This window comes from Apostichopus japonicus, chromosome 20 (genome assembly GCF_037975245.1).
Source record: "Apostichopus japonicus isolate 1M-3 chromosome 20, ASM3797524v1, whole genome shotgun sequence".
Taxonomy (NCBI): Eukaryota; Metazoa; Echinodermata; class Holothuroidea; order Aspidochirotida; family Stichopodidae; genus Apostichopus; species Apostichopus japonicus.
The window spans coordinates 14,328,400-14,356,157 of NC_092580.1; the positions used below are offsets into that span (position 1 = coordinate 14,328,400).

The 27,758-nt window shown below is 37.1% G+C and overlaps 2 protein-coding genes across 3 annotated transcripts in view; one reads left to right on the top strand and one right to left on the bottom strand.

The window, feature by feature from the left end:
• LOC139961631 (uncharacterized) overlaps window positions 1–27,758 on the top strand; it is a 60,926-nt gene that overhangs the window by 17,181 nt on the left and 15,987 nt on the right. For both annotated transcript variants that reach the window (XM_071960968.1, XM_071960966.1), the window contains exons 5-9: window positions 49–117; window positions 1,118–1,174; window positions 20,350–20,498; window positions 22,001–22,067; window positions 26,429–26,506. In XM_071960968.1, the coding sequence (XP_071817069.1) occupies window positions 49–117; window positions 1,118–1,174; window positions 20,350–20,498; window positions 22,001–22,067; window positions 26,429–26,506 (420 nt within the window). The remainder of the gene's footprint in view (window positions 1–48; window positions 118–1,117; window positions 1,175–20,349; window positions 20,499–22,000; window positions 22,068–26,428; window positions 26,507–27,758) is intronic.
• LOC139961633 (uncharacterized) lies at window positions 4,732–16,595 on the bottom strand. The gene is made up of 2 exons (XM_071960970.1): window positions 6,921–16,595; window positions 4,732–6,523 (listed from the first exon to the last, which is right to left on the bottom strand). The coding sequence occupies exons 1-2, from the start codon at window positions 7,141–7,143 to the stop codon at window positions 6,099–6,101; spliced, it is 648 nt and encodes a 215-aa protein (XP_071817071.1). The 5' UTR covers window positions 7,144–16,595; the 3' UTR covers window positions 4,732–6,098.

The window sequence follows — 27,758 nt, forward strand, 5'->3', positions numbered from 1 at the left end:
AGGTTGTGGTCTTTCAATTTCTGTTCTATCTTTTCACCCTAACAACAGCATAAATGTGAGCGTTATTGGGCGGAGGAGGGAGAAGTGAAAGAATTTGATGAAGTCTCGGTATCACTTGTAAGTATGCTTTCCTGTCGTAATCACAAGTGCACTTGTTTCTTTTTTATGGTACTTCCAACTTTGGGGGTTTTTTTGTCGCCGAGAGCAAAACGTTTCACTTCTGCAAACGCCTGTTGTGGGTAAATATGTAATAGTTAGACCCATGAAGAGACACAGACAAACAGACAGACAGACAGACAGACTGACTGACAGACAGACAGGCAGGAAGTTAACTTGGACAAATGAGCAATGATTTACAGAGCAAATATAGATACAGCAATGGAGGGGTAAGATGAAAAGGAAAGAGTGATTGAGAAATTTAATGGCTGTGGAGATGGCAAGTTGTAAGGAATAAACCACAATATTGCAAAGGAATAAAAAGTTTCTTCATTCACATTAAGAGTGTCAGACTAGCGGCTCATGATCAGTTTGTCAGTTTCTATGGGAGTGATAGACAGCTATTATGTGAGTAAATCACAGTCAGCAAGTAACTCACAGCTAGACACCCCCTCCCCCTCCCCTCCCCTTCCCCCCTCCCTCCCCTTCCCCCTTCCCCCTTCCCCCTCCTCCCTCCCCCTCCTCCCTCCCCCTCCTCCCTCCCCCTCCTCCCTCCCCCTCCAGTTTATTCTAAAGCAGATTGATTGTTAGTTTTGTCATCTACCTCACATCTACAGTAGATTGTGTAATTTATACTCTCATCCAATAGTCTGAATTACAGTACTCAAATGTCGAATGTCTTCAACAACCATTTTTCCCCTGCCTTAATTCCCCACAACCCACGTGCCCATAAAATCTCTTACCGAGAAGTCGACAATTAGTTTCTGTTCTAATGTGTTTTCACAGGGCTCCATTTTCCTTAGCTGTCGATTAATTTAGCAACTTAGAGAAAATTAAGGAGACCTTCTATCGGGTCTGCAAAATATCCATCAGAGTGCACAGATGAAAAGAAAAAAAAGAGAAATATATTGACATGATTGAGAAAGTTTTCTGACTATTCCTATTTTTTTTCATTTTGAAGGTTGAATCTGATTTTAAGAAGAGAGATTACAAGGAAAGATTGCTGAGGGCAAAGAAGGTAAGTAAACACAGACAGAAAGAAAAAGTACAATACTGCATCAATGTATGTCTTACACTCTTCACCTGAATGTCATAACAGCTCGTAAAAATAACGGCGGCAGGCAAACTGGATGGCTTCTTCCTTCTAATCGTTTTCCCTTTCACTCCTGCAATGTGGCAGTCATTAGACTTTTAAGTGCAATATATTTCTATCTGCATTATCACAGGCATTATCTTGGTTTCAATTTATATGTGTTTCCACCTGAAGAAGCAGAAATACTCATTACTGGTGTATTCCTCAGCATGTACAGTATTTTGTAGTAGGGCAGAAAACAGGAGATGCAAAAAAAATTAAATATATACCCCTCAGTAGGAATATTAAAATACATAGAGGGTAGGGGAGGGGAGGGGAGGGATCAAAAACCTTGTAAAGTTATAACATACTCAGTACCCCCCACCCCTACCCCCACCCCCGCCCCAGATTGCTCCTCTGCTTTGTCATCTCTGGTCTTTTACCCCTGTAGTTGTAAAATCTAAACAAGGTAAACTGGTAAAACTGCATGACTTGCAGGTTAACATGGAACTATATAAACCAACAGAGATATTCAGCTCTTTCCAAATGATCAATATTAGGCTTAGCTTGAGTTTTTCACCACCCCCCTCCCACACCCCCCACCCTCCCCCAGAGCTGGCTGTATTCATTCATGGATGGATTGTAAGTGCTTGTACATGTAAAGAAGTGGCATTTGCTCACAACTGAAACTATATCCAATTCCATGTACATTGTCACTAAATGAATTTATATTTTTATGCCAAAGGGCATGAATTCACATAATTTCCCCCTTTCTTAAATGCTCAGTTTAAAGACATTAAAATATGGTCTTTTGAATAAAAAGTAAAGTACATATTTAGAATGCTGTGAAATATCGTTGTAGGAAGTAAAAAGATGACAGGATAGATACACAATGGAGAAACTACAGGGAAGTTACAGTAGTATTATAAAACATTGAAAAGAAAACACGAATGATTAGCTTCTCCAAGTCTCACATAAAGTTCTGTATCACCAAGTTCATGCATTCTCAGTTTCTATACTGTTTACACGGTTATAGCATGTACTGTACCTGCATCTTGTTTACTCACAGTAGCAAACGTTGCGGTCATGTCTTTATTGCAACCGCGAATAATAATTAAAAGATACGTAAGAGCTGTAATAAAGAAAGCGTATTACATGAAACCAAAACATCCAATGACATCACAAAAGGATCATTAATCGGTCAAATCATTGTTTTTGCTATACTGCACTTTCATGTCACACTTCAGAGTAATCGTTGTTTTGGAGCAGTATGAATCTGTATGAACAGTATGAATATGTATGAGCAGTATTGGTATGTTCTATCACATAAAGGCCTGGTACTTGTTCGTACTGTCAGCAGGATGATACGGGAGGACAGTGTGGGGTTGGCAGTAGTGTTAGAAAATTGTTCCATCTGTGACTGGTTATTATAGCTCAATTTAATTTAATAAATACAGTATCTAATTCAACTGAAATTTTTGAGTAAAACTTGAGTAACTTCATCTTGTTAGCTGTGCAGACTGCTGCATGCTCTTACAATGTTAGAAATGTTTTCTAACATGACATTGCTTTACACAACATTTCGCCTTTCAAAACATAACATGACTGAGCAAAAAAAAGGAAAAAGAATGCAGCTCAATGCATTCACTGTTGAAAGCTGTGACCAGGTAACCAGAAAGCTTGCTGATGTATATATTTCCGTCCTGTGTAATTTGTTTATTAGTTCTGCAGAGGAGTCCTATTTACCAGCTGGACAGCTTCATTTTCCATTGGGTTGAATTAACTTTGTAACATACTAAGTCATACACAGTTTACACATACTGCGGACTGTTGTCAACGCACCTTAATAGTGATTTATGTGACTACAATCTTTTGTCTACTAGGGTGGAGGGGGGGGGGGGTGTAATGTACACCCCTCCCCTTTGCAACCTCACACAAAAAATTAGTAAGTCATTAGCATGTCTATATTTGTAGACCTTATTATAGACCTACAGTAATTTTTATGCCTCAAAAAGTTAAACTCTACCACTGAGCTATGAGCAGCATTTGACAACACTTAAATAATCAGCCACAAGTGTTCGTGGGAGAAAACGAATGGCATTGCACTTACACTGCATGTTAGCTGGCCTATCTAGTTAGCAGTTTTACACCACTGTGGGAAGGCACAGTAATTTTGTTGCGATCTTGTATAGAACCATAGATGACACCCATTGTTATTCCATACAAACCATTTAATACAAACAAGTGTCATTCAATACAAACCATTCAATACATACCAGTGTCATTCAATACAAACCAGTGTCATTCAATACAAACCATTCAATACAAACCAGTGTCATTCAATACACCCATTTAATACAAACCAGTGTCATTCAATACAAACCAGTGTCATTCAATACAAACCAGTGTCATTCAATACAAACCATTCAATACAAACCAGTGTCATTCAATACAAACCAGACAGCTAGAGGGAAGGGTATTTCAAGAGGTATTTAGCTACTTTCATCACATGCATAATAATTAGCTATCAAGATAGATAGCTCAAGATTGCAGCTAGAAAACTGCATGCTTCGTGATATGATCTAGCTAAAAGTTCTTTGCTCTTTCATATAATCTAACAGTTATTATTCAAGTGGAATTGATACTTAAATGTAATCTTCCCTTATTTAGGTGACTTTCAGATAAGCAAGTAAAAGATGTTTGTGAAGTATAATGTGGCTGACATTTCTCATATTAAATGTTTTTCCTCAAGTATCTTCTGTCTCTATGTAAGAAATCTGAAACTGCTTTTTTAGCCTTGTGACTATCAGTTGTTAACATTCATCATCTTGTTGACTGACCCGGGCAGATTTTGGGTCTTTGGGAAGGCAGGTATGCTTATATGCTTATACGTATATGCTTATATGTATGGTATGCTTATGTACCTGTATAGGTATGCTTATTTGCTTAGTTCCAAAATGGCAAACTAAACTTTTGCAACTTTTAAAGTGCTTCTTGTTCAAGATTGTCAAAGTTTTTTGTTAACAATAAGTTTGTCACGATCTGGTTTCTTCCTAATTTTGTGGCCACCCTCCAAAATGTATTGGTGACCCTAGAAAGGATGGAAATCTCCCCACTCCCCACCTTCCTCCCACACCACCACTTTGAAAACCCTGCAGAGATCTACAAGATGTAGGACAAAACGGATAGATTTATTGTGATAGAAAGGTGATGCAACTCTGAAAACAAAAAGTAATTTTTATTTTTTTCATATATGGGCCATTCCACACTAATGGGGTACTAATTTGTGACATAGTGGGTGAAAATTTAAAGTCATAGGGAAAGCATGAAACTTGGTTTGAGTAATGACCTAGAGTGTATAGCAACTGTATATACCCTCAATGAGATAAGTTTTTGATAAGGTTGGCAATGACAGCCAAGCAAAGTATAATATATGGCGTGTATTACGTACGTAACAAGGACAGATATCTGAGCATAAACAGGCCACAAACAACAATTGTACATGAGTTTTAACAGTTTTTGTTTATTGCAAACTTTGTAATTATAACAATTAACAAAGACAAAATGGATCCAAGGGTGAAAAACTGGAAAAAATATGAATCTTTGATAATACAACGAGAGGGCATTTCAACATTCCCTATGCACAGAACAAATTTTAGTGCCACAATTACCTTTTTTCCCTGAGTATTTGTTACAATATATCTCACATCTTAATGAAAACCACTGCTAGAAGCTATATTGCAGAAAATGATATGGACTTGCATAAAGGTAGGATGTATGGTTACCATGTTCAGGGTCTTACGTACGTAACAAGGACAGAATATTTTTCAATCTCCACATTAATTTGTCATCAGAAATACTATGGATTACAAATTATTATTTTCAGTTGAATGTACATCTGGGCACTCATTTGTAGCTGTTTCTTTGCTGCTGTACTTTGGAATTATCATGAAATTGTGATGATATATCATATCCTGTGGGAAACAACAACATATCCAGAGTGGTCTGTTTAAGATTGTAAATGTCAGACTTTAATTAAAGAAAACTTAAATAGTTGAATGAATAGTTGTAGGCTTGCATGTGATTAATTGCATATATCTAGCAAAGTTAAACAGATACTACTAATACTGACACCTCTAGTGTAGGTCATTGAATGCATTGTTGAACTGAAAATTGAATAGTTAACAATTGAATATTTATAAAATTCAATAATTTCAAAATTGCATATGAATAGTGAAAATCCTAAAATTTCATATAATGGAAGGATTGTTAAGCTGTAGACTTGAATACAGTATGTCAGAAATTTTAAAAGAGTAAACTTGCATACCATTGGAAAGATATAAAATTACAAGAGGGTATTAGATACCAACAATATTAGCACCAATGCAACACTAAAATGTACCAATATGTACACTAATATCATGTTTGAAACATGGACAGACGAAAAACCATAAATTGTTTTTACTTTTTTATCAAACTGGCTAATGATTAAATGTTTACTTTTCAAACTTTCTGAAATGTATCAGATGAAGTGGGATAGCCTCACATGTCATGGAATGAAATAAACATAAATTTGAAGATGTTTTCAGAAAAAACGCTAAAAAGAAAGCACACACTATCACAAGCATATCTGACTGTTTCTTTTTTGCTCTTTCCTATATAGTCAAGCATGCAGTATATTGAAGACAAGCAATCAAGCAAGAACCTAAAACATCTAAGATTCCTGCAGAATAGATGCTGTCAACTAAAACTGTACACAGTACAATTAGCTAGATGGAAAGCAAGAGTGTTCTTGTTAAAACTTTGAAATATATACAAAATATGCATTTGTGATTAGCATGGGAATGGACAAAGACTATGCTTTACCACTTTACAGCTCAGCTTGTGTTATTGCTTTCATTTCAGCATATGCTTTCTCCACATTTTCAATTTCTTGCACAGAAAATGGTCCACTGCCCACCAATGTAAGGGGTCCATCGATAACGAATTTGCCTAAAACCTTCTCAGAATCTGACCTTATAGGCCAATCATACATCTTAGATGCACTGCGAACTCTATGGAGAAACTTAAACAGATATTCCTCCCCATCTTTCTCAAGCAATCGTCCAATATAGAATTCCTTGTCATAGAAGACAGCATAATACTCTTCAAGGCGAATTTCAATCTCTCTTTGCTGTGGTTTTAGTAATGCCTCATGCTTGTTCTCTGGTAGGCAGACATCACAGAAGAGATCTTTTAAGACCTTTTCATTCAACACATCCAAGTGTGTCTGGACAACTTCAGATTCATCATAATCTGTAATTTATGAAAAGAGCAAAAAAAAAATTAAATAGGAAATATTCACTGGCTGTCTTCAATCTTGATGACTGCAATGACCAACCAAATGGTATGGGCAATCTATAACAACTATTCCAGCATTTTTCACGAAGAAGTAAACTTAAAGTCCACGACTCACCCCACCCTCACGTTTGATTAGAGTTCACTGATAAGGAGTTTCAATCTAATTAATGAAATCAAGGCCCTTAATAAAGTTAAGTAACATATCATTTCCCATGAAAAGAAACACTGGAATATGCAACATCAAACATAACACTTCTGTTGATGCATTTTGTTTTTGATTCTGCAAATAGAAGGAAATCTCTTTCAATGTCATGTTGCTTAGCACTTAAAATTTAAGTAAAAAGGGACTGACCCACTTTGTTGGAAGTTAGTATGCCACCTGCATTACCCACTTCAGATAAGTCCCCTGTCTCAGATCTTTCAGATGATGATTTACCCACAGTTGCTCCAGTTGCATTATCAGTTGCACTCTCAAGTGTACAGACCGGAATCTCATCCATCTCAGCGTGACCTACATCTGCAGCTTCCATATCACTGCTAGTAGTTGCTTCAAATGAAATCCCTTTAGCAGACATCTTGCATTCACTCCAAGACTTCACAAACTCCAGATTGATGCACGGTGCTACTGAGTTCAGATCCTGACAGGGTGAACAGAAGCATGAAAGACGCCTTTTGTGCAATTAGTATGGAGAGATCCCAGCTACAGCATGCAACTTTCGCGTTCCAGCCACAGTGTCAACATTTGTTCTGGTTGGCCTTTCCCTCTGTATATCACCTTCCTTCACTAAGTAAAAAGTACGACGAGAGTGGTTGCACGATCCATCTGGTTTCACTGGTGCCTTAGCAAGATTTTTGGAGCAGAAGTCATAGAACTCCCAGGGTCCATCAATGGTGATGTTGATATCAGACTCCACTGACCTTGTGACTGCATTTTTAACCACCCCCACCCTCTCCATCACATGGATTTTTTCCATGGCATGAGCCAAAGAAATACCGCTCAACTTGCACGCCAAAATCTGTTTCCAAATGAGATGTCAGCAAATCCTGTGCGAGATTTGTATTGTGCGCCACACCCATCAGTGAACTGGATCAGTCTGTTAAACTCCACTTTCCCCTCCACCTTCAGATGTGTGCAGGCCAGTTTACAGAAGTGGGTAACTGCATGTGTATCATGTATCATATCCTCGCTTCCTGAGACAGGGTTTGACGATATTCTTTCACTCGCTCAGTCTCTTTAGCTTGATACTGAACATAACATTCCTGATCAGCTTTTATGCGGCCTCGATACCTGCGCATATACGTTGCTGCATTGCTAAAACCAGTTGTTCGTTGTCCTTCAACATCCTCTAGTTGAGGTACCGTCCTGTTTAAGGAACGAAGGCGAATTTTCAGGCTCATCTTACCTGAAAAGAGAATAATGTGTAAAACAAAATATCCTGGAGCAAATAAGGTAACATTTTCCATTTTAATATGGAAGTTAAGGAAAAGACAAAACTTGGTTTGTTTCAAAATACAGGAGAAAGTTGTAATCCATGGTATGGTAGAAGAAAGTTTCAAACCTTCAATACAGGAGTGTCAATTTCAATGGTGAAATTGTTGGCTCCATAAGCTTTTAAATTAAAGAGATTTGTCATCCACTGGAATTTGCCAAGGATGTTATTTGTGTTTGATAACAGTTAGAGCTTACATGATAATGAAAAGCAGCCTGTAGGTAAGTACGTGTAAAGACAGATGCACCTCATGCATATATTATATTGTAAGCTGCCTTAATATGGCAGAATGTTGTGTATGGAATTAGGCTGTTTTGAGATAAAGAATCAGGGGCAAGCTGCAATGAAAACTACCACCAGAATTTTTAATAAGAGGTCCCAAGATACTGACATTTGGTGGCTAACTCCCTAATTAGGCCAGCCTGTCCCTGAGAACAATAAATACACTGTGGGTTCTTTAGGCCATAGATGGTTCTTCTCATTAAAGCAATTACGATGAACATGCCCATTTTCAGTCCTCGCGAATCAAACTCAATGGTAAGTTTTAATTAGAAAGCAAGACGATACATGTTGATTGTCGTTTTTTGTTTGTACTAAAAATGAGAGTTGAATAAACAAAATTTTTTTTTTTTTTAAATTAGACCTAGGCAGGCCTAGCCTACACATTATATGCATCAGTAATGAGAAAACCCAGTGTTAGGCTTCGCCTACGTGTCGGCCTAGTTGCAAATTAAAATACGTAATAAAACATGAAGCATCATCTATTGTCTGTACTGCATTTGTTTAAAACCTAGGCTAGATCTGCACGAAAATATAACGCTACCCTTAACGTTAGGCTAGTAGGCCTAAGTTAGTACTCAACCAGGGAAGATACTAACGTTCGTAAAACAGACCGACTGGGCAAATATGTCTCACCACAGTTAGATTCGAACGTGAGCTTTTTCAATTGAAGCCTAGCATGCAGGTCTAACCTAACCTTTGCTTAATGAAATATTGTTAACGTTATATTTACGGAATCATCGTATGCACTCAGTTCATTTACATCGGTACGTCGACATTAGATTATACATCAAAATACCGAAATCGTGCTAACGTTCACACGAGTGACCGAATCTGAAATCTGTCTACCAACAATTACGTTTGAACGTAGGCCTAGGCTAGTTCATTTTAACTAAACTGCTATTAAATTGCACTTCAATGCCAATGCGAGATGAACATTCGTGCCCAGTAAACATTTAGCAAGTTTCATGGTATTATCATGCACCTTTACATCGAACTAAATGAATAATGGAGGTCTTTTTCCAACGTTCGTAACTTCAGACATATTGACTCAATCTGTCTGCAGTTACGTGCATTAGTTGTGTTTTCTGTCTCACGCAGTGCAATTATACCAAAGGTGGCAACTGCATCTACGAATCCGCTCACCTAGCGGTGTAAGAACTTTCACTTACTGAGTGAGAAGTCTCTAAATTGAACCATACCTTGATCACATTGCAAACTGCTTTATTTTCGGTAAAATTGGTAGTGATTTCGAACGCTCGTAATTTGACTTGCGCTCGTAACTTACCGAGATTCAGAAGACAGATCTCAAACTTCCCTCCATGGTTTTAAAAGTCGGTGGGTGACCAGGGTTGTTGTTTTCTCTGAAATACGCATGCGCCCAAGGATGTTTATCATACTAAACACTCACAGGATCGCATGCGCGATTTCCGTGAAAAGTGATGTAAAAGTACGTTCGAACGTAAGCTCTCTTGGACAGATTTGTTTTAAGCTAATTTGGCCGTCGTTTTCCGGGGGATTGGAAGACTCAACTCCCTCAAAACCATGTTCATTACTGAGATACGATGTTGTAACAAGGCCCAACATTTTATCTCCGCCAAATGTTTTTATATTACCTTACTCATGGGGCAAGTTACGCTCGTAACTGTTAGGACAGATGTCAATTACGAACGTTTATATATTTTTGTGTGGTCATTTTCTCAATTTTCACGAATTGGACAAGAAAGAAGACAACAACAGCATTCAGATTATTGAATTCTTTAATCATTATGATACATTTCATTGGTCATTTTTGTAACTAAAACATAAAACAAGGGGATTAAAAATCTCCATTAATGCTCTGTCACATATTCCTTGCACAAATTGGTGAGACATGCAAAGAGTTTTTTAAAAAATAATTACCAATGAATTGACATAAAGACTTCCAGCTGTTAACACTATTTTGCAATATTAAAGTATGGAATCAAATACTTCAAACCATGCAGTTTGTTACTGCCAGGAAGCTTTGTAGACCGATTTCCAACAAGGCTTTGCAGTAACATACATAAGTACCCCATTAGTGTGGAATGGCCCATATACATTTGTTTAGGATTGTTATATGACAGACATATAATACACTGGACACATTGCATTATTAAATCTCGAATGTTTATTCCGCCTTCAAATCAAAATGGAATTATCCTCTTGAAACAATGACTGGCAAAACATATGTGTGCTATATTCAAAAGAGTTAAAAACAATGATTGGAACTTCAAAGACTTTTAATTTTACAATTTGAAGACAAGCCAAATTTATTTCACTTTCTCTGCCTGCACACAATCAAAGCACTCTCGATCTACTGTGCCTGAGCGAACTGGTCACCTCTTATTTTATTGGCTCTGTTCGCCCTCTATGACCGGTCACTTCGATATCCTTCCTTCTCATTCTACCACCCAAAGTGTCTGGAAGCGTTTCTTGTACTGACTTCGGATTTGCGCATTTTGGCGGCCTTAGGGGACCCATTTTGGTGTTCACCCAGACGGTATCATTTTGGTCTTTTACTACTGGGGGTTGATATCCAACCGCTGAGTCATATATTCTACTGGACACAATGCATTATTAATCTGAAATATCCCCCCCCCCCTCCTAATTAAAATTGAAAGTGGTTCTGGAAACAATGACTGGCAAAACTGACGAGAATTGTGTTCTATATTTAACAGTGAATTAAATTCAATGATTGGAACTTCATAGACCTTTAATAATCACAACTTGATGACGAGCCAAATATATGGGTATTAAATTATTAATTGGTCCAAGGAACTCTTCTGTCAATTCCTTGATCTGATATAAAGCAGGAAGCATCATCTTACAACTCACAGTGTGCCTTTGTCATTGTGTCTCTGTTGTTATTGATATACTGGGTATATGCCATGAAGATAAAATGATCTAAGCTTTATCAATTATGTAAAAATTATGAAATACAGTAAAATTAATGTGCATTGTTTTTCTAGTTGAAGAAGGTATAATCCATTTACAGAAACTTCCTGTTTCTTTCGACAAACAGAATATTTAAGAGCTTTTTTTGGGGGGGGCAAATCTTTGAACTGCATTATCATAGGTCAAATAAATGGTTACAAAGTGTGCAGTTTTTGCCGATTAATGCGACAGGTTCAAGTTTGTGTATTTGAGATAGCCGACGATTCCCTCATTTTTTTTCGAATATATTTCTCCCATATTGATGAAAGTTCATTTCAAAATGGAGCTTTGCCAGCAAAATTTTTTCGGCAGTCACTTGTGAGGGAGACAAATAATACATAGTCATTGGTTGGTTGGTTAATAAATCATCATGTTTGGATTACAGGAATGACCGATGTCCGCAAATCACAAAGAAAAATACTTGGCAAGTGACAAATAGCTGGGAATAAGAAACTTTGTCATGGGTATCATCCCATTGAAGTGAACTTCTCCATTTGACATTAGATGACATTTGGCATTACTGTTTGTAAAGTAACATATCCATAGCTGAAATACATGAGTAAAAAAAGAGGGAAAAATATGTAACAGTTTTAGTTTCAAGATTTACTTGATCCTTCTTGAAATCGTACACTTTTCGTGGTACCTAGTCTTATAAAATAATTGTTGACGTTTTGTTACTGGTCGCCCACTTCCTCATCATCTAGCAATCTGAAGTAGAACACCTGCGTTCGGCATCGAATTTCCGTCATAACAAACGGTCGTCGTTAAACAAGTTTCTTACGTCAAACAGTCCTGAGTCAATCCTCCTTGTACCCATCTCCATCGAAATCGTACGCTATCCGTGCCACCTAGCCTTAAGGAATTGTTAACATCTTCGTCGCTGGGTTGCCAACTTCCTCATCGTCTAGCAATCTGAAGTGAACCACCTGCGTTCGGCATCGCATATCCATCTTCACAAATGGTCTTTGTTATTCAGTTTCTTAATTATGTCAAACAGATATCAGTTTTGTCCTGGATCAAGTGAACCACCAGATTTGCATTCTCTGATTACACTAACCTTTGATTTTTACCCGGATATTTCTCGTATATTGTAAATATTCTTGATACAGGAGGCATTGGTACATTAGAGGTCATCATGGTCGGACGGCTAAGGCAGTGGACTTGCGATCTAAGGATTGCAGGTTCGAGTCCTGGCCAGATCTTTGCATTGTGTTCTTGGGCAAAGCACTCTAGTGTTTATTGACCAAATAATAAAACAAAAGCATTTTTAAATGATTTCAAAAGTAGCATTATAAAAGAGAAAGATTAAATTTGTTTATTGATATTGCCCCAATTTAGCTGCTGATTGATGTGGACATACTCCATTGCCTCTCTTTACCCAGGTGCATAAATGGGGACCTGCGAGGTAATTTGTAAAGATAGTAGCGTGTGCTAGTCAATGTGGCTGTACCCCCCCCGAAGTCACCAGGGACACATTGATGTGGCACACTAAAGTGCCATGGGAGTGACTGTTTGACATGTGCACACTTGGGTGTATGAGTGTGAAAGGGTACTTTAATGACCGGGGGTTAAATGTTGTAAAATGTCCTTTGAGAAGACCTCGCCATGATACAAGACTGTAAACCTTAAAAACTTTAACATAAAACTTTACATACATTATCAGTGTTTACGAGAACCTTTGCCTCAACTTTTGTGAGTTAGCCTTGCATTATCTTCGTGTCCTAAGTTCCATTTAGGCTTCCCGGTGGAGAAACATGGCTGTTTAATAGCTGAGTAGGCTAAGAGGACTTGCATACTTTCTTCAAGTGCTTAATCGTAATGTGGTTTAGCTCTCTTTAGTAGATCTCATCATTTCCTGTTTGAGAGTTCCAAGTTCAAGTTTATTAAAATCCAGTATAAATACATGAAATTACATATTTATATAAATACGATATGTTAACAGTTAAGAGTTTATAATGCTTGAAATAACATGTACTATCTATGTACAAATAATAAGTCAAAAGGTAATAAAGAACTAAAGAAGGTTTTGTGGAACAACACCCGGAATAAATATGGCAGCCCTATAAAGGAAAGAATTTTGAAAACGTACAGTTCGAAATTGTGGTGCACAGTTTATGAATACATTAGCTCTTACCTATGCTTTAGATTTTTGTCACACAAGGTATTTAAACTGACATTTCAAACATACAGTACTGCATTCTTCATGCACCACATGTGTTCCATTCATAGGATGCTTTATAGTACAATAAAACCTTGAAAAATTTGATGCATTTTCTAGACAACCTATTCAACTGTCATTGTCATTTGCGAGATCTTTGAAGAGTTAGAATATGTTTTCATTGGCTCCATTTTCAGAGGACAATATGATCCGTAATATTTTGGTCGTCATTCGATGTGAAGTGTTTATTTTGTCGTCGATCACATGGAAGCCAAACGAAGCGCATTAGGGTTGTCTGTTTAGACTGTGCCTCTCTGCTACTTTCCAACAACTTCCAGGTTTCATTCTGTAGTAAAGCAAGTTTCCTGTTGCAATTAAATTTTGTCATCGATCTGTTCCCTGGATTTTTAAAAGGAAAGGTTATCGGAACCAGTTCAATATGTCCGGGCTGTTTTTCTTTTTCCCCTTCACTCTCTACAACTGTTCAGTTCACATACAGTTACATATTGTAATATGCTTCAAGATTTGTTAAGTATTACACAATCCTGTAACTGTAGTTGTTTTTTTTAAATTTAATTTTACATGCTAGGGATTTGTTTAATAGTGCAAGATGTTTTTGCACCGCAGGCTGTTCAACAGTTGGAGGATGTTGACACACACGTTTTTCAATACACGTACGTTATTTATATGAAACCCTGTCACCATGCACATGTCCATATTTTACCGTTCTCAGGTTATAATACCCAACTTTGTTTATGTGAATTTATCTCTCAGTTTGTACATCTCTTTAATACCTGCCTTCAATCTACATTCATGTACCTTCCCTGATCTACCTATTACTACATGACTTGAATGACTTTATCACTAAGTCCCTCCTACATTGCACTTCCAGGACACCGCCCATTTACTCATCCTTCGGAATCTATCAGCTCATGTTTTTTTTCCTTTTTCTACAAACTATTTTTCATCCGAGAATTTATCACTTTGTATCCCATTTTGGTGATCATCTTTTTGGGTAGCTCAATTTTTGTTGACTTCAAACATCACATGAAGGTAGTAGATCTTGCATTTAAACACAGACCAAGGTTGTAGATACAAACAGTGTCGACAAAGTTATCATGGCTTAGCTCTCTTCTGTGCAATATCCTCTCCCAGTTTATAAAATACCTTGAATCTGTTGTATTATGTTACATACAGAAGGTGTAGGGCAAAATATTGCAATATCTGTATAAAAAAACACAGAAAAAAAGTGCTATATACTCAATTGATCTTTTATTAGCAAAAACTTCATATTCTGCTATAGAATTCAGCTGTAAAATCTAAGATGGTAATGAACTGATTACAGGTTGATATCTGTCTTTCGTTTAGCCTATATCGGTTTGGTTTTCTACAGACACGGATAGTTTCAGGGAACTATGCTGAAAAGAAACAGAATGCTTCTTTGTATTGATATTGCATTGAACTTGAACAGAGCATGAATAAGTGACTCACATGTAATGCATGTGACGGAGACAAATCCATTCAAACTTACTGTAGCATTTGACTTTTCTTTTGTATATAGAATCTAAATTTAATCACAAATAACTTGTTAAAGAAATAGTCCTTTTATTTTATTTCATTTCATGCTGTTCCTTATTTTTGTTCCCTCTTGGTTTATTTTGTTTGTATTGTGTTTTGAACTTGGATTGGAAAGGGGTCTCAAGGTTCATACTTCAGTGTTAAAGCTCGTTTTAAACATTAACCACACTTTAAACTCAATTAAATTATTTGGTTTTCCGAAGTACTGTAAGTGCTTAAAATATGACTTGTTATGTACTCTACTGCACATTCACGAAAAACACTTGTGCAGATAGACAGATTATTAGTGCGATAGAGGAAGTAGCTGGCTTTAGTAAAGACCCAGTGTAGTCTTCATATCAGTGGCGTATAAATTAGGATTTCTGCATTGTGAATATATATCAGTACTGCATAGTCTTGTACACATTAAAGCACTATTTTTGCATAATTCATTTGTAACATATATTTTTACAAATCAGAAAATGAGATTATTTCCATTTTAAACATAACCAGTTTATGATTGTAGTACATTTTAACTACTGTACATACCTCATCGCAAGGATTAAACATACTTTTGAACTGTCCTGTAAAGCATTTTGCAAGTTGGTGGAGTAGGGGTCTGATGTTTCAAAATGGTGTTTTGGTATGTACTGTCATTGGATTGGTTGGTTAACCAGTTAATGGAATGTCAGTGATTTTAAGGTGGAAACTTCAGTTAAGTTTTGTATGAAGTTTGGCATGATTTATGTAGAACATAAGACATTATAAGGTATTAGATTTACAGTAAGTTTTGGAAACTACCCATCAGATACATCAGAGGCTCATCAGTTTAAAGGAATAGAAGACTCGTCCCAAACCGGAGTGAACTTTCCGTTGCTTGCAAGTGAAGTTTTCTGCTTGTTGCTACAAATGCAGACAGTAATGAATTGTGATACCTTGTTATCTTTAGCTGGACCTGAGATGTCCATTGCTGTACAGTATGTACTGACTGTACACTAATGTCTAATTACCGAAGGTAGCAAGCTATGTGTGTATTTTCTGGGATCAATAGTGGTGTCTAACACTTCTGTTACACCTCATTCGAAACTAGGTCAGAATACCGGCATTAGACGTTTCTTTTTGCTGTATGTACTGACTGTACACTAGTGTAATAACCGAAGGTAGCAAGCTATGTGCGTATTTTCTGGGATCAATGGTGGTGTCTAACACTTCTGTTACACCTCATGTCAGATTACCGGCATTAGACGTTTCTTTTTGCGCGAGTCTTCACACCCTTAAAGTGATAGTAGTAGTCATGATAGACTTAGCACATGGACGAGGTGTAAGGTGAGCTCCCTTGAGCAACACAGTTAAGACTCTATAGGAAACCATCAATAGACTCTTATTGGTTTTCATAACCAATAGCACTAGTGTATGTTTATAAATGTCAAAGTTTAACTTGTCAAATTTCCCGACCTCGTCATCTTGGATTGTCGCCTTTCATGCGATCGTTATTAATATATAAAATTGCAATTTAATGAACTTTATATGATAGAATTATTATACCTGTAGATGTGGTAATTGATAATAAATAATAATAATAATAATAATAATAATAAATGAGACTTATAAAGCGCCAAATCAGTAAACAAAAGGTACTGCTCAAAGCGCTTTACAAAGAAAGTAAATTAATTTACAAAAGAACAAGTGAAAAAATGGGTCTTAAGCAGACTTTTGAAAGTAGAAAGTTTATAGCATGTTCGAATGTGATCTGGTAACTTGTTCCAGAGATAAGACCCAGAGTATTGGAAGCTTCTGTAACCATAGTTCTTCAATCATGGTTTTGGAACAGTTAAAAACAGTTTGTTGGAGGAACAAAGTGTGCGAGTTGGAGTATATGGCAAGAGAAGTTGTGACAGGTACACAGGCCGTTCAAGATGATGAGCACAGAAGGTGAGAAGTATTTTATACTGGATTCTGTAGCTGATAGGTAGCCAATGAAGTTCCTTCAGAAGTTGGGTGGTGCGGCACTTTCTTCCTTTCCTTTTCACAATACGGGCAGCGGTGTTTTGGATCTTTTGGAGTTTCTTGATGGTCGAATCAGGAAGGCCAAATAAAAGTGAATTAAGAAAATCAAGCTTTGATGTCACAAACGCAGGGACCAGTATCTCGCAAGTCTTATTATCGAGGTAATTCCTCATCAAACTGATTTTCCTAAGTTGCCAATTTGCAGAACGACAGAGATTAGTAACGTGATTTTCAAGTGACATGGTCTGGTCAAAATATGCACCAAGGTTTCTAACAGTTGAGGAGATATTAATAGAGTCTTTACCAACAGTAAGTGGTGGAAAATTAGGTGTAACTTCAGAGAAACGTGATCGAAAAACAATAAACTCTGTTTTATCACAGTTTAGTTTCAACTGATTAGTTGTAAGCCAAGCGTTTACAGCACTTATACAGGTTTCCATTTTATGAAAAGCATTTGGCACATCATCCTTATCGAAAGCAAGAAGTAATTGAGTATCATCCGCATAATGATGGAAATGAACACCATGGTGCCGAATAATATCACTCAACTCTGCAAGATATAAAGAAAAAAGAACAGGTCCAAGTACAGAGCCCTGTGGAACACCAGTAACTAATGGACGAGGAGATGAGAGAACATCTTCAAATAACCTGATAGCAAATAGTTTTGAACTGAGAAACTAATCAGATATTTCTGTCTTAAAAAAAGAAGCATATTCTAGATCTTGGGGGAAAAAAAAAAAAATTGGTTTCAATATAAACTAAGTAAAATCCTTTTATTAGTTTGAGAACGTATGACCTTTATAACGGTAGTTTTTTCTAGTATACATATATTTATATAGGCCTACACACACACACACCTAGATAGTTTCATATATATATATATATAACTATATATATGGAACAATCTAGGTATAACTGTTGTCATGCAGTGAGATATACAAACAGGGCACATGGTTTATACAAACGTAATTAAGTTTTGTTGGCCTAGCTACCGTGGTGCATATCATATAGTGTTATTACAGTATGTTTGTATATAGTCACTTACGTCATTTGACAAGATCATAACAAGGAACTAACAGATTCTATTAAATATTGTTATACTGTATGATTGTACAGTTGTGTTTGGTATACAGTACAGTACTATTACTGTGCCTTTTTCCCCCTGTCCAGTCCTCCATAGTCTAGTCTTTTTTCAGGTGTATTCACAGTTTATGCATTGAATATATACTGTATGCATCCTGATTGTCTTCAAATCCTGGATACTAGATAAAAAATGGGATATTTATTTCACGATTAGAATATTTTGTAGTGTCTGACATTGTTTGCCACACGAAAACGAAACTACTGATTATTTTTTTCTTAAAACTGTGATTATGCGGTTTGTCGATTTGATTGTGTGTCTGCTTAATTCTTCTTTGTGTTTCTCGTCCTCTTCACTCAAATGCGTTCCAATTTGGTCAATATCTGTACTAGCAATCGTATGAAATCTAAAGGGAAATGCTCTGGTAATTTATGCTCTTCATTATACAGATACCTTTCATTCAATTCAACCACTTCCCCATGATACAACGGTATGTATGTTTTTGAGGGGGCTCGGCAGCTGTTCTGAATAAGAAGGGACAACGTGTGCTATAAAATGGCCCTTACAGATAATATTCAACACCAAGCACCCTCCAATATGTAATTGTTGGACCTATATACAGTATATACCCATGCTCGCTGACTTGAAACACTTTTGTTGTGAATAATCAATTGTATTACATTCCCTCATTGTTTTAATAATTATGACTTAATTATTTTGTAAAGTTTTGTCTTTCAGCATATTTACTTCACTCCTTCATTGCCTGTTTCCTACAGTATACACACATATAGGCCTATGCACTCCAATCCACCGTACCTATAATAACCTATAATAACTGGTATCATTCTTGCACTAGCCGTGCCCCTCAAAGACCCTCCCTGTGTCATTGTAACCCTTGTCCAAGTTCCAAATCTACTATTCCAATGTGTATAACAACCATTTTTTGGGTCTGGATTTTCATCCATCTGGAGCAAACATAGCTCAGAGGTTTTTGTGGTTTTGTATGTAGCATGAATACTACGGTAAACTTGACTTGTCATTAAATTTAAACATACCCTCATCCCTCTGTCTATCTTGACATCTGCCTATTTAGGTTTCAGATCATCCAGATCAAAAGTTACCCGATTGTATCTGGTTTTATTTAGTTGAATTTAACGCAAAAGAGTTCACACCGTGAAGTAAAAACAAGTCATTAACCTTTAAAGCAGCATTTTGCTTCTTTTTCTATGATTTTTCTCAACCTCACTGACTCCACTATGCCATAACGACATACATAACTAGCTTATCTATTTATATTTTACTTCAAATGGTGGCATAAAAGTCGAAAAATTGCAACTTTCAACTTTGTTGTTCTCCAAGATATTTTCCGTTGGGAACCCAATAAACCTCGCCCATAATATGAATATTTAAACACTACGAACGTCATTGACAGATACGTAATATAACACCACGCTTGATTTGTGTACAGTCTATATGGCAGTTGTACCAGAGAGTTGCATAACAACTCCCTGGTTGTACCAACGCAAAGTCTTGAATCTATTTTATGCAACGGCTCATAACTAAACCTGCATCTCTGATTGGTTGAATTCAAACTAGTGGGTTTGGGAACTGAATGCGATTAATTTTGTATGTGGAATACTCGCCAATTAACGTTTTTGGCAGGGAAAAACTTGGCTAATATCTTAATTTGCTGTTTTGTGATTTGATGTATGTAAAAAACTCGATGGACATGTCAAAAAAGTAGAAAACGGCGACCAAACACAAAATGCTCATGAATAAACATACTATTCACTGATTGGTGGAATTCAAACTAGTGGATTTGGAGATATGAAAACTTTGTCGAGGACACTTTTACTCGTTATCGACATAAATCGTTAATTACTCGCTAATTAACGCTCTTGGCAGGGTGAAACTTGGATGGTATCTTAGTTTGCTGTTTTATGATTGATACATCTAAAAAAATCGACGCACATGTTAAAAAGGTGGAAAAAAGCGACCCAACGCAAAATGCTGCTTTAATACTTCAACCACCTAGCGATTACTCATATTATCTTTGACCAGTATTAAATTCTCCAGAAAAATTTCCTTCTTGGTCAACTTGGTGTACATTATTTAAAAGCAGATTTTTAGTCTTCATGCATTCAGCTGTGTTTGACATTGAAATTTGGGAAAGGAATTTAAAAGTGGGGAACGAATGTGATACGTATTATATTTTAAGCTATTATTATGTTATTTTCTCTTTTTTCTCTTGCAGGGAAACAAAGAGAAAGATTTCCACCAGTTCCATTACACCGCTTGGCCTGACCACGGTGTTCCCGATACTGTCTCCCCGATTTTAGAACTGATACAAAAAGCCAGGAAATTGCAACCTAACGAAAAGACGCCAATAATTGTACATTGCAGGTACAGTCTGATGCATATGTCATTGTTAATTGAGGCCCTGAGATCATTATTTTTTTGGTATCCAGTATTTAGCCCCATTATAAAGCATTTGATCTTAACAGTGTATGGAACCTTTTTCTCATGTTTTCTCCAAAATTTATTTCCCAGACCCCAAAGTATTGTCTACATAGACCCTAAACCTGGCTGCAAAAGACGTATAACTTTTTTTTAATAACTCTAAGGTTTCTACCGTAACTATAGAGATTATTGAAAAGTTGTATGTAAAGTTATGACAATGTTACAGCAGTATCCAGTTTTACCCCTCTTCCTCCTCTCCTGGCTCCACCCCCCCCCCCCCCCGTCTCATCTCCAGTGGTATTCTGGTCACACAGTAAACTGGTCAGTGCAGTATCACCTACCACTGTAACATATTAACATATTTAGTTCCAGAATTCGTGTAGAACCTGTACGTAGGCCTCGTCAAATCAAGTGCTAAAACTTCTAGTTTTCATACAATTTATTGAAGAACTGTACATATGTCTTCTAGACCATCTGTCCTATGCTAGATCTGAAACAGGCGACCAAGTCTTCCCTTCAGATGTGTACTAGAGACATCTATTCCATCGCCCTCCATCAGTGCAAGTTCTATGACCATATATGGAGACACCCACGCTGTATATAAATTATTCATAATTGAATAACTTGATTTGGCTGTATGGAACATATTTATGTTTGACGCTAGAAGAAGTTTCATTTTCATTGTCGCAGAATACAAAGGGTTACTTATTACCAATCTCTGCATTGTCTTCTTCCCTCCCCCCCACCCCCCAGTATTAGGTATATATACGCAAACAGTATTGTATTACATGGGTCAATGAATAGTACATCAGTACTGTACATCTGGTATGCTGTAGTGCAAAGCGTCTTGCATGATGTATGTTACATCATGAACCTTACAGGATATAAAAATACTTCCTACTAACGTTTCTCCACCCCATCTATCACATTTACTCAGTCTCTCCTCTCTGCAGGTTTTTTGTTTGGTATGTCAACTCTTTATGATAGATGAGACTTTCCTTTTGTGGGAAAAACTGTTTGTTGTTACTTGAACATGTTTGGCTGTAAATTTGTAGGTTGCCAATTAAAATAAAAAAGAAGAACAATATTTGTAACGGTGTTACAATATTTCCCTTGAATCTCGTCCACAGCTTGATTTGTTTGGGTTGTGATCCTCTGAACCTATATTTATAAAATAAATAAATACATGACTATGTTTCTTGCCCCTGTTTCCTTCCGTATAAAATGTTTCATTCAAATGCTGTATAATGCCTGCATACATTAGACATGTGGCTACAGCCATTTCTATTATATATAATCTGTAGTGGAGAACTGAATATCTGTTGTATATAAATGCGGTTTTGGGTTGACATGTATCCAGTTTCTAGTATTTAAAGTGCAAGATTTCAATGTGACTGCACTATAAAGCACACAACCTTATTTTGTCTCATCTGTTTCCTTGATAGCGCTGGATGTGGTAGGACTGGTACAATCATGGTGCTAGATTACGTCCGAGAACTCATTAAGCAAAAGGTGAGTTATAACATAAACCACTTACACAATGTACTCTGAGAGCACTCAACACACAAATTGTTTAAGAACAATAGTAACATGCATTAAGTGTGCACAAGAGGTGGCGGAGTGGGGGAGGGAGGTGGGGGGGGGGAGTGTGCCACGGCTCCCCTACTTTTAAAACACTTCATTCACATCTGGCCCTCCCATCAAGATTCAGATGACTATCTAGCATTAGTCAGGGGAAAGTTGGGAGTTTCTGATTATTTATAAAATTAGCCAGGGGGAAAGTTTGGAGTTTATGATTATTTATCAAATTAGTCAGGGGAAAGTTTGGAGTTCATGATGATTTAATAGCACATATCTTGCATTTAAAGTTACTTAATACAGTATATAGAAATATATTGTAATCTAAGTGTGACTAATAGAATGCACCATTTCACATTTTAAATATCAAGTTTCCTTTTTGCTGGAGGAGTACCACCAGGCTACCCCTACTATAGTAGCAGCTTCAATGACCCTAGTGCAGCCTCCCCTCCTCTATAAAATACTTTGCTTCTCAACCGTCCACACAAATTCAGCCCCCTACCTTAATCAGTTGGGGGAAATTTTGTATTTAGTCCCCTTCTCCCAACCCCCCCCCCCCCCTAAACCTTTGAAATCCTGTGCATCCCACTGTGTTACAAAACTAGTTTTGCCTTGATTCACCATAAACAAATATTGAAAGGTACTGCATCGATCAGCCTTTTTCCTGTTTTTCATAATTCATTAGTACAGCAGTTGTGACAATATAAACTTTTGTTCATCCTTTGTAATATTGAAGAAAGCTCTGCTCAACTTATAAAAAAAGAAGGACAGAAGTAAGATTAATATTTTCAATTTTTGCTCCATGAGTGTCTTAAGGCTCTTTTAAGTTGCCTAAGAAACAACAAAAATCTCATCCTAAAATAAAAAAAATTCAGGTTTTTGGTTCCTTGCTTTAGCAAAAGGAACCTATGCAGTCAGGTTGGCGTGTGTGTGTATGTATGTATGTATGTATGTATGTGTGTGTGTGTGTCTGTGACACTTGCTTGGGTACGCTCTATCTCAATAAGGGAATGTTGGATTGAGGCCAAACTTGGACTATAGATCCGCCATATGGAGAAGGTGTGCCCTATTGTTTCTGGTGCCGACAAAGGTCACCAAAGGTCAGTTATGGTCCAAAAACCGAAAATATTAAAACTGCAATAACTCCCAGTGCCAATGTGCGACAAGATTGATATTTTGGGACAAGTTGTGAACTGGTTAGGGGAGCATTTTCAAACTTAACGGTCATGTGATCCGAGGTCACCAAAGGTCAATTAATGATAAAAAACTAGTATTTTTGCGATAACTTGAGAACGAAATGTCCGTTAGGGTTGGGAGTTGCTTCAATGTTATCCAATTGTCGACCCGCATCTGGGTGACCCTTGACCTCAATTTGACCTCTGGTGACCTTTACATGTTTTTGGGGATTTTTACAGTTTTGATGCTATTTTCAGATGTCAAAGGTACCTTCTGATCATAAATGTCATCAGGTTGACCCCGTGTGACCTTTATGTGCAAAGTTATATGGGGTCAAAGTTTTTCGGTCAGAGTTAGGATGGTTGTACAGACTTGTCGTTTTGTTTTTTGGAATCAGGAGATTAAACTACATCTGAAACCAAGGTCAAAAGGTCAAAGGTCACATTAGAAAAAATGTGCTTATTTTGGGAGGAAACGAGCAAAAAAGAAAATGTTTGGTTTTGATGCTAGATTTGGATATCAAAGGTACCTTCCGATCAAAAATATCAATTGGTTGACACCCGTGTGACCTTCGTGTGCGAAGTTATACGAGGTCAAAGTTAATTTTCAGACATTTAATGCAACAACTCCCAGTTCCAAGGTGTGACATGGTTGATATTTTCAGACAAGTTGCAAATGGTATAGGGGAATATTTTCAAACTTAACGGTCATGTGATCCGAGGTCACCAAAGGTCAATTAATGTTAAAAAACTAGTATTTTGGGGGTAGCAAATGGGCAAAGAAAAAAATGTTTGAATTTGTATAGTTTGATGCTCTAATTTAGGTCTCATCAATCAAAAATGTCAATAAGTTGACCCAAGGTGACCTTTGTATGTTAAGTTATATGAGGTCAAAGTTAATTTTCAGACATTTAGTGTAATAACTCTCAGTACCAAGGTGTTACCCAGTTGATATTTTGAGACAAGTTGCAAATGGTATAGGGGAATATTTGCAAACTTAACGGTCATGTGATCCGAGGTCACCAAAGGTCAATTAATGATAAAAAACTAGTATTTTTGCGATAACTTGAAAACAATTTGTCTGTTAGGGTTGGGAGTTACTTCAATGTAATCCAATTGTCGACCCGCATCTGGGTGACCCTTGACCTCAATTTGACCTCTGGTGACCTTTTCGTGTTTTGTGGATTTTTACAGTTTCGATGCTATTTTCAGATGTTAAAAGTACCTTCTGATCATAAATGTCAATGGGTTGACCCCCGTGTGACCTTCGTGTGTGAAGTTATATGAGGTCAAAGTTAATTTTCAGACATTTAATGCAATAACTCCCAGTTCCAAGGTGTGACAAGCTTGATATTTTTGGAGTAGTTGCAAATGGTATAGGGGAATATTTTCCAACATAACGGTCATGTGATACAAGGTCACCAAAGGTCAATTAATGTTAAAACAAACTAGTATTTTTGCGATAACTTGAAAACAAATTGTCTGTTAGGGTTGGGAGTTGCTTCAATGTAATCCATTTGTCGACCCGCATCTGGGTGACCCCTTGACCTTAATTTGACCTCTGGTGACCTTTTCGTGTTTTGTGGATTTTTACAGTTTCGATGCTATTTTCAGATGTTAAAGGTACCTTCTGATCATAAATGTCAATGGGTTGACCCCCGTGTGACCTTCGTGTGCGAAGTTATATGACGTCAAAGTTAATTTTCACACATTTAATGCAATAACTCCCAGTGACAAGGTTGATTTTTTTGGACAAGTTGCAAATGGTATAGGGGAATATTTTCAAACTTAATGGTCATGTGATCCAACGTCACCAAAGGTCAGCTAATGTTAAAAAAGTAGTATTTTGGGGGGAGAAAATGGGCAAAGAAAAAATTGTTTGAATTTTGACAGTCAGGCTCTATTTAGGTCTCACCGATCAAAAATGTCAAATGGTTGACCTCCGGGTGACCTTTGTGTGTGAAGTTATGTATACAAGTTCAAAGTTAATTTTTTGACATTTAATGCAATTAAATCTCAATGCCAAGGTGTGACATGGTTGATATTTTGGGACAAGTTGTGAATGGGGTGGTGGAACATTTTGAAACTTAAAGGTCATGTCATCTGAGGTCACCAATGTTATCATATCTGTTGACACGCTTGTAGGTCTCTTATACTTCTTACATTTTCGACGCCATATTTAGATCTCAAAAGTGCCTTTTGATCAAAAATCTGATCATATTTTGGCTATAGTGTTGGTTACTTTATGGGAACATGTAGGACCACAATTACTTGGACTATTTGAGCCCAATCTTGCTTGATAATATTATGTGTATTGTCATATACCCCAAGCAAGGAACCACAGTGCCCTTGGGCTCTTGTTATTAATATACTGAAGCTGTTTTCATAAAAAATTTCACACGGTACATGGAATCGTTGGGTGTGGTCGTTATTAAGAAATGACCTATTGAAAGCCTCTTCCCCACTTTAACTTCTTTCTGTGTGGGGTAATACAGACGGACTCCTACGCCCTCCCTCCTACCTCCCTCCTTCATTTCTTAGAAGTTGTTTCACTTCAGTGAGGTTGTACAGATCCAAGTTGTAATAATTTCAGACTGTTTATAAAAATAAATTTCCTTTAAATAAGTTATGTTCAGTTGTATCTTCTGTGTATCTTCTGCTGTTAAAGCCCTGGATTTTTGTCCCTACTCTCTCTGTTAATTTCATCTCACAGTTTTCTTATATCTTTGTACTATCATTGAGAATACTTTGACAGGACCGTTATGTCAAATTGTGGAGAAAATACTGCTACAAATGAAACGATAAGTAAATTGCCGTAGACAATTGTTTATTTTTGTGCACTTGCTATTTAATACAGTTCACGTTTCTCTTTCATTGTTGCTCGTTCCTAGGTTGTTTAAAATGTTGAAAACATTTATCCAACTCTTTCACTTTCTCCTGTTTGTCCAGTTATCCATTTCTGTTTTAATCTGCCTGGTCAGATCGTCTTAGATTCCATTCGAATCTTCTCGTCTCTGTTTCACTAGGCATGTATTTTGGAGGATAAAAGGTTCCATAATTTGAGTATTGAATTTTAAATCCTTTTTCTTTTCTCTCCTCTTTTGATTTTTATATTCATAGGAAATTCCAGCCGATTTTTCTCTGTTTAACATAATCATGGATATGAGGAAACAAAGGCCAGCTATAGTTCAATCCAAGGTCAGCAATTGTTATTCGTCACATTTAAGGGTTAACCACGGTGGAAGAAGGGGAACATGTTTAGTTTACTCCCATTCTTCTCCTACCCTGTCTCGTATGTATAATACGCACTCCGGGCTATCATGCCTAAAAACCGGTAACATTCTTGCACTGCATGCCCCTCCATGAGCCTCTAGGGCCATCATCACCCTCTTCGTTTCGACTAGGAATCGTGACAAAATAGTGATTAATAATTTACTAAATTAGAAATAGCCAAATGGTTTGTAGACACATCTCTCGCTTAAACTGAGCGAATCAAATTAAAAAGTAAATATTAATTTGCTGGTCAGAAGGATCCAACTACTGAAACTCTAAATACAGACACGGTTCACATTTGGATCCCTTGGTTGGGAACCATGAACAGACATGGTTCACATGGGATCCCTTGGTTGGGAACCATGAACAGACATGGTTCACATGGGATCCCTTGGTTGGGAACCATGAACAGACGAGGTCTACATTGGGATCCCTTGGTTGGGAACCATGAACAGACGAGGTCTACATTGGGATCCCTTGGTTGGGAACCATGAGCAGACGAGGTTCTCATTATGCGTTGTGTGTTTTCCAGGGATTTGTAGTAACTATATTTATGATGGTGCTGGTGTTCCTATGAATATTTACACAACACGTTCGTGACCTTAATTAACTGAAGTAAGTGCAAGGGATTTGCTTTAGTTTATGACCTATTTTGGGAATATTTGCCAATGTGATGAAATTGCCATACTTGAAAGGTTGGTTTTATAAATCCATTGAATTGTTGAACTAATATGTCGTCATGTTGGTGAATGGAAGATAGTTCCCTCATATTTCAGATACAGTACAGTGAACTTCGGTCCATTGTGTGTACCGTAACTATCACCCAGTTTTGTAACATCATTACCCTATAATAACACAACTGATTGTTATTAGCAAGCTAAGGAGGCTATCATTGCCAGAGAAAGGGGTCTCTGCCATTTCTCCAGTCGCACTGAAATAGTCAATATACTGTCTGCGGCTCAGCCACTGTCCAACCCGCCGCCCCCTCCCCCAGATCTTTGTACTAGGAGGGGGGGGTTGTAAAATTGAGAAATTTTAAAGTGTAAAAACTGGCCCAGCATGACATTGGTCATTCACTATAGGTTATTCTGTCGTGTGTGTAATTTCCTTTTTTGGTGTTATACATTGAGAGTGCGATAACAGCGTGTGTATAGCTCTATTTCATGTACTTTTTCTA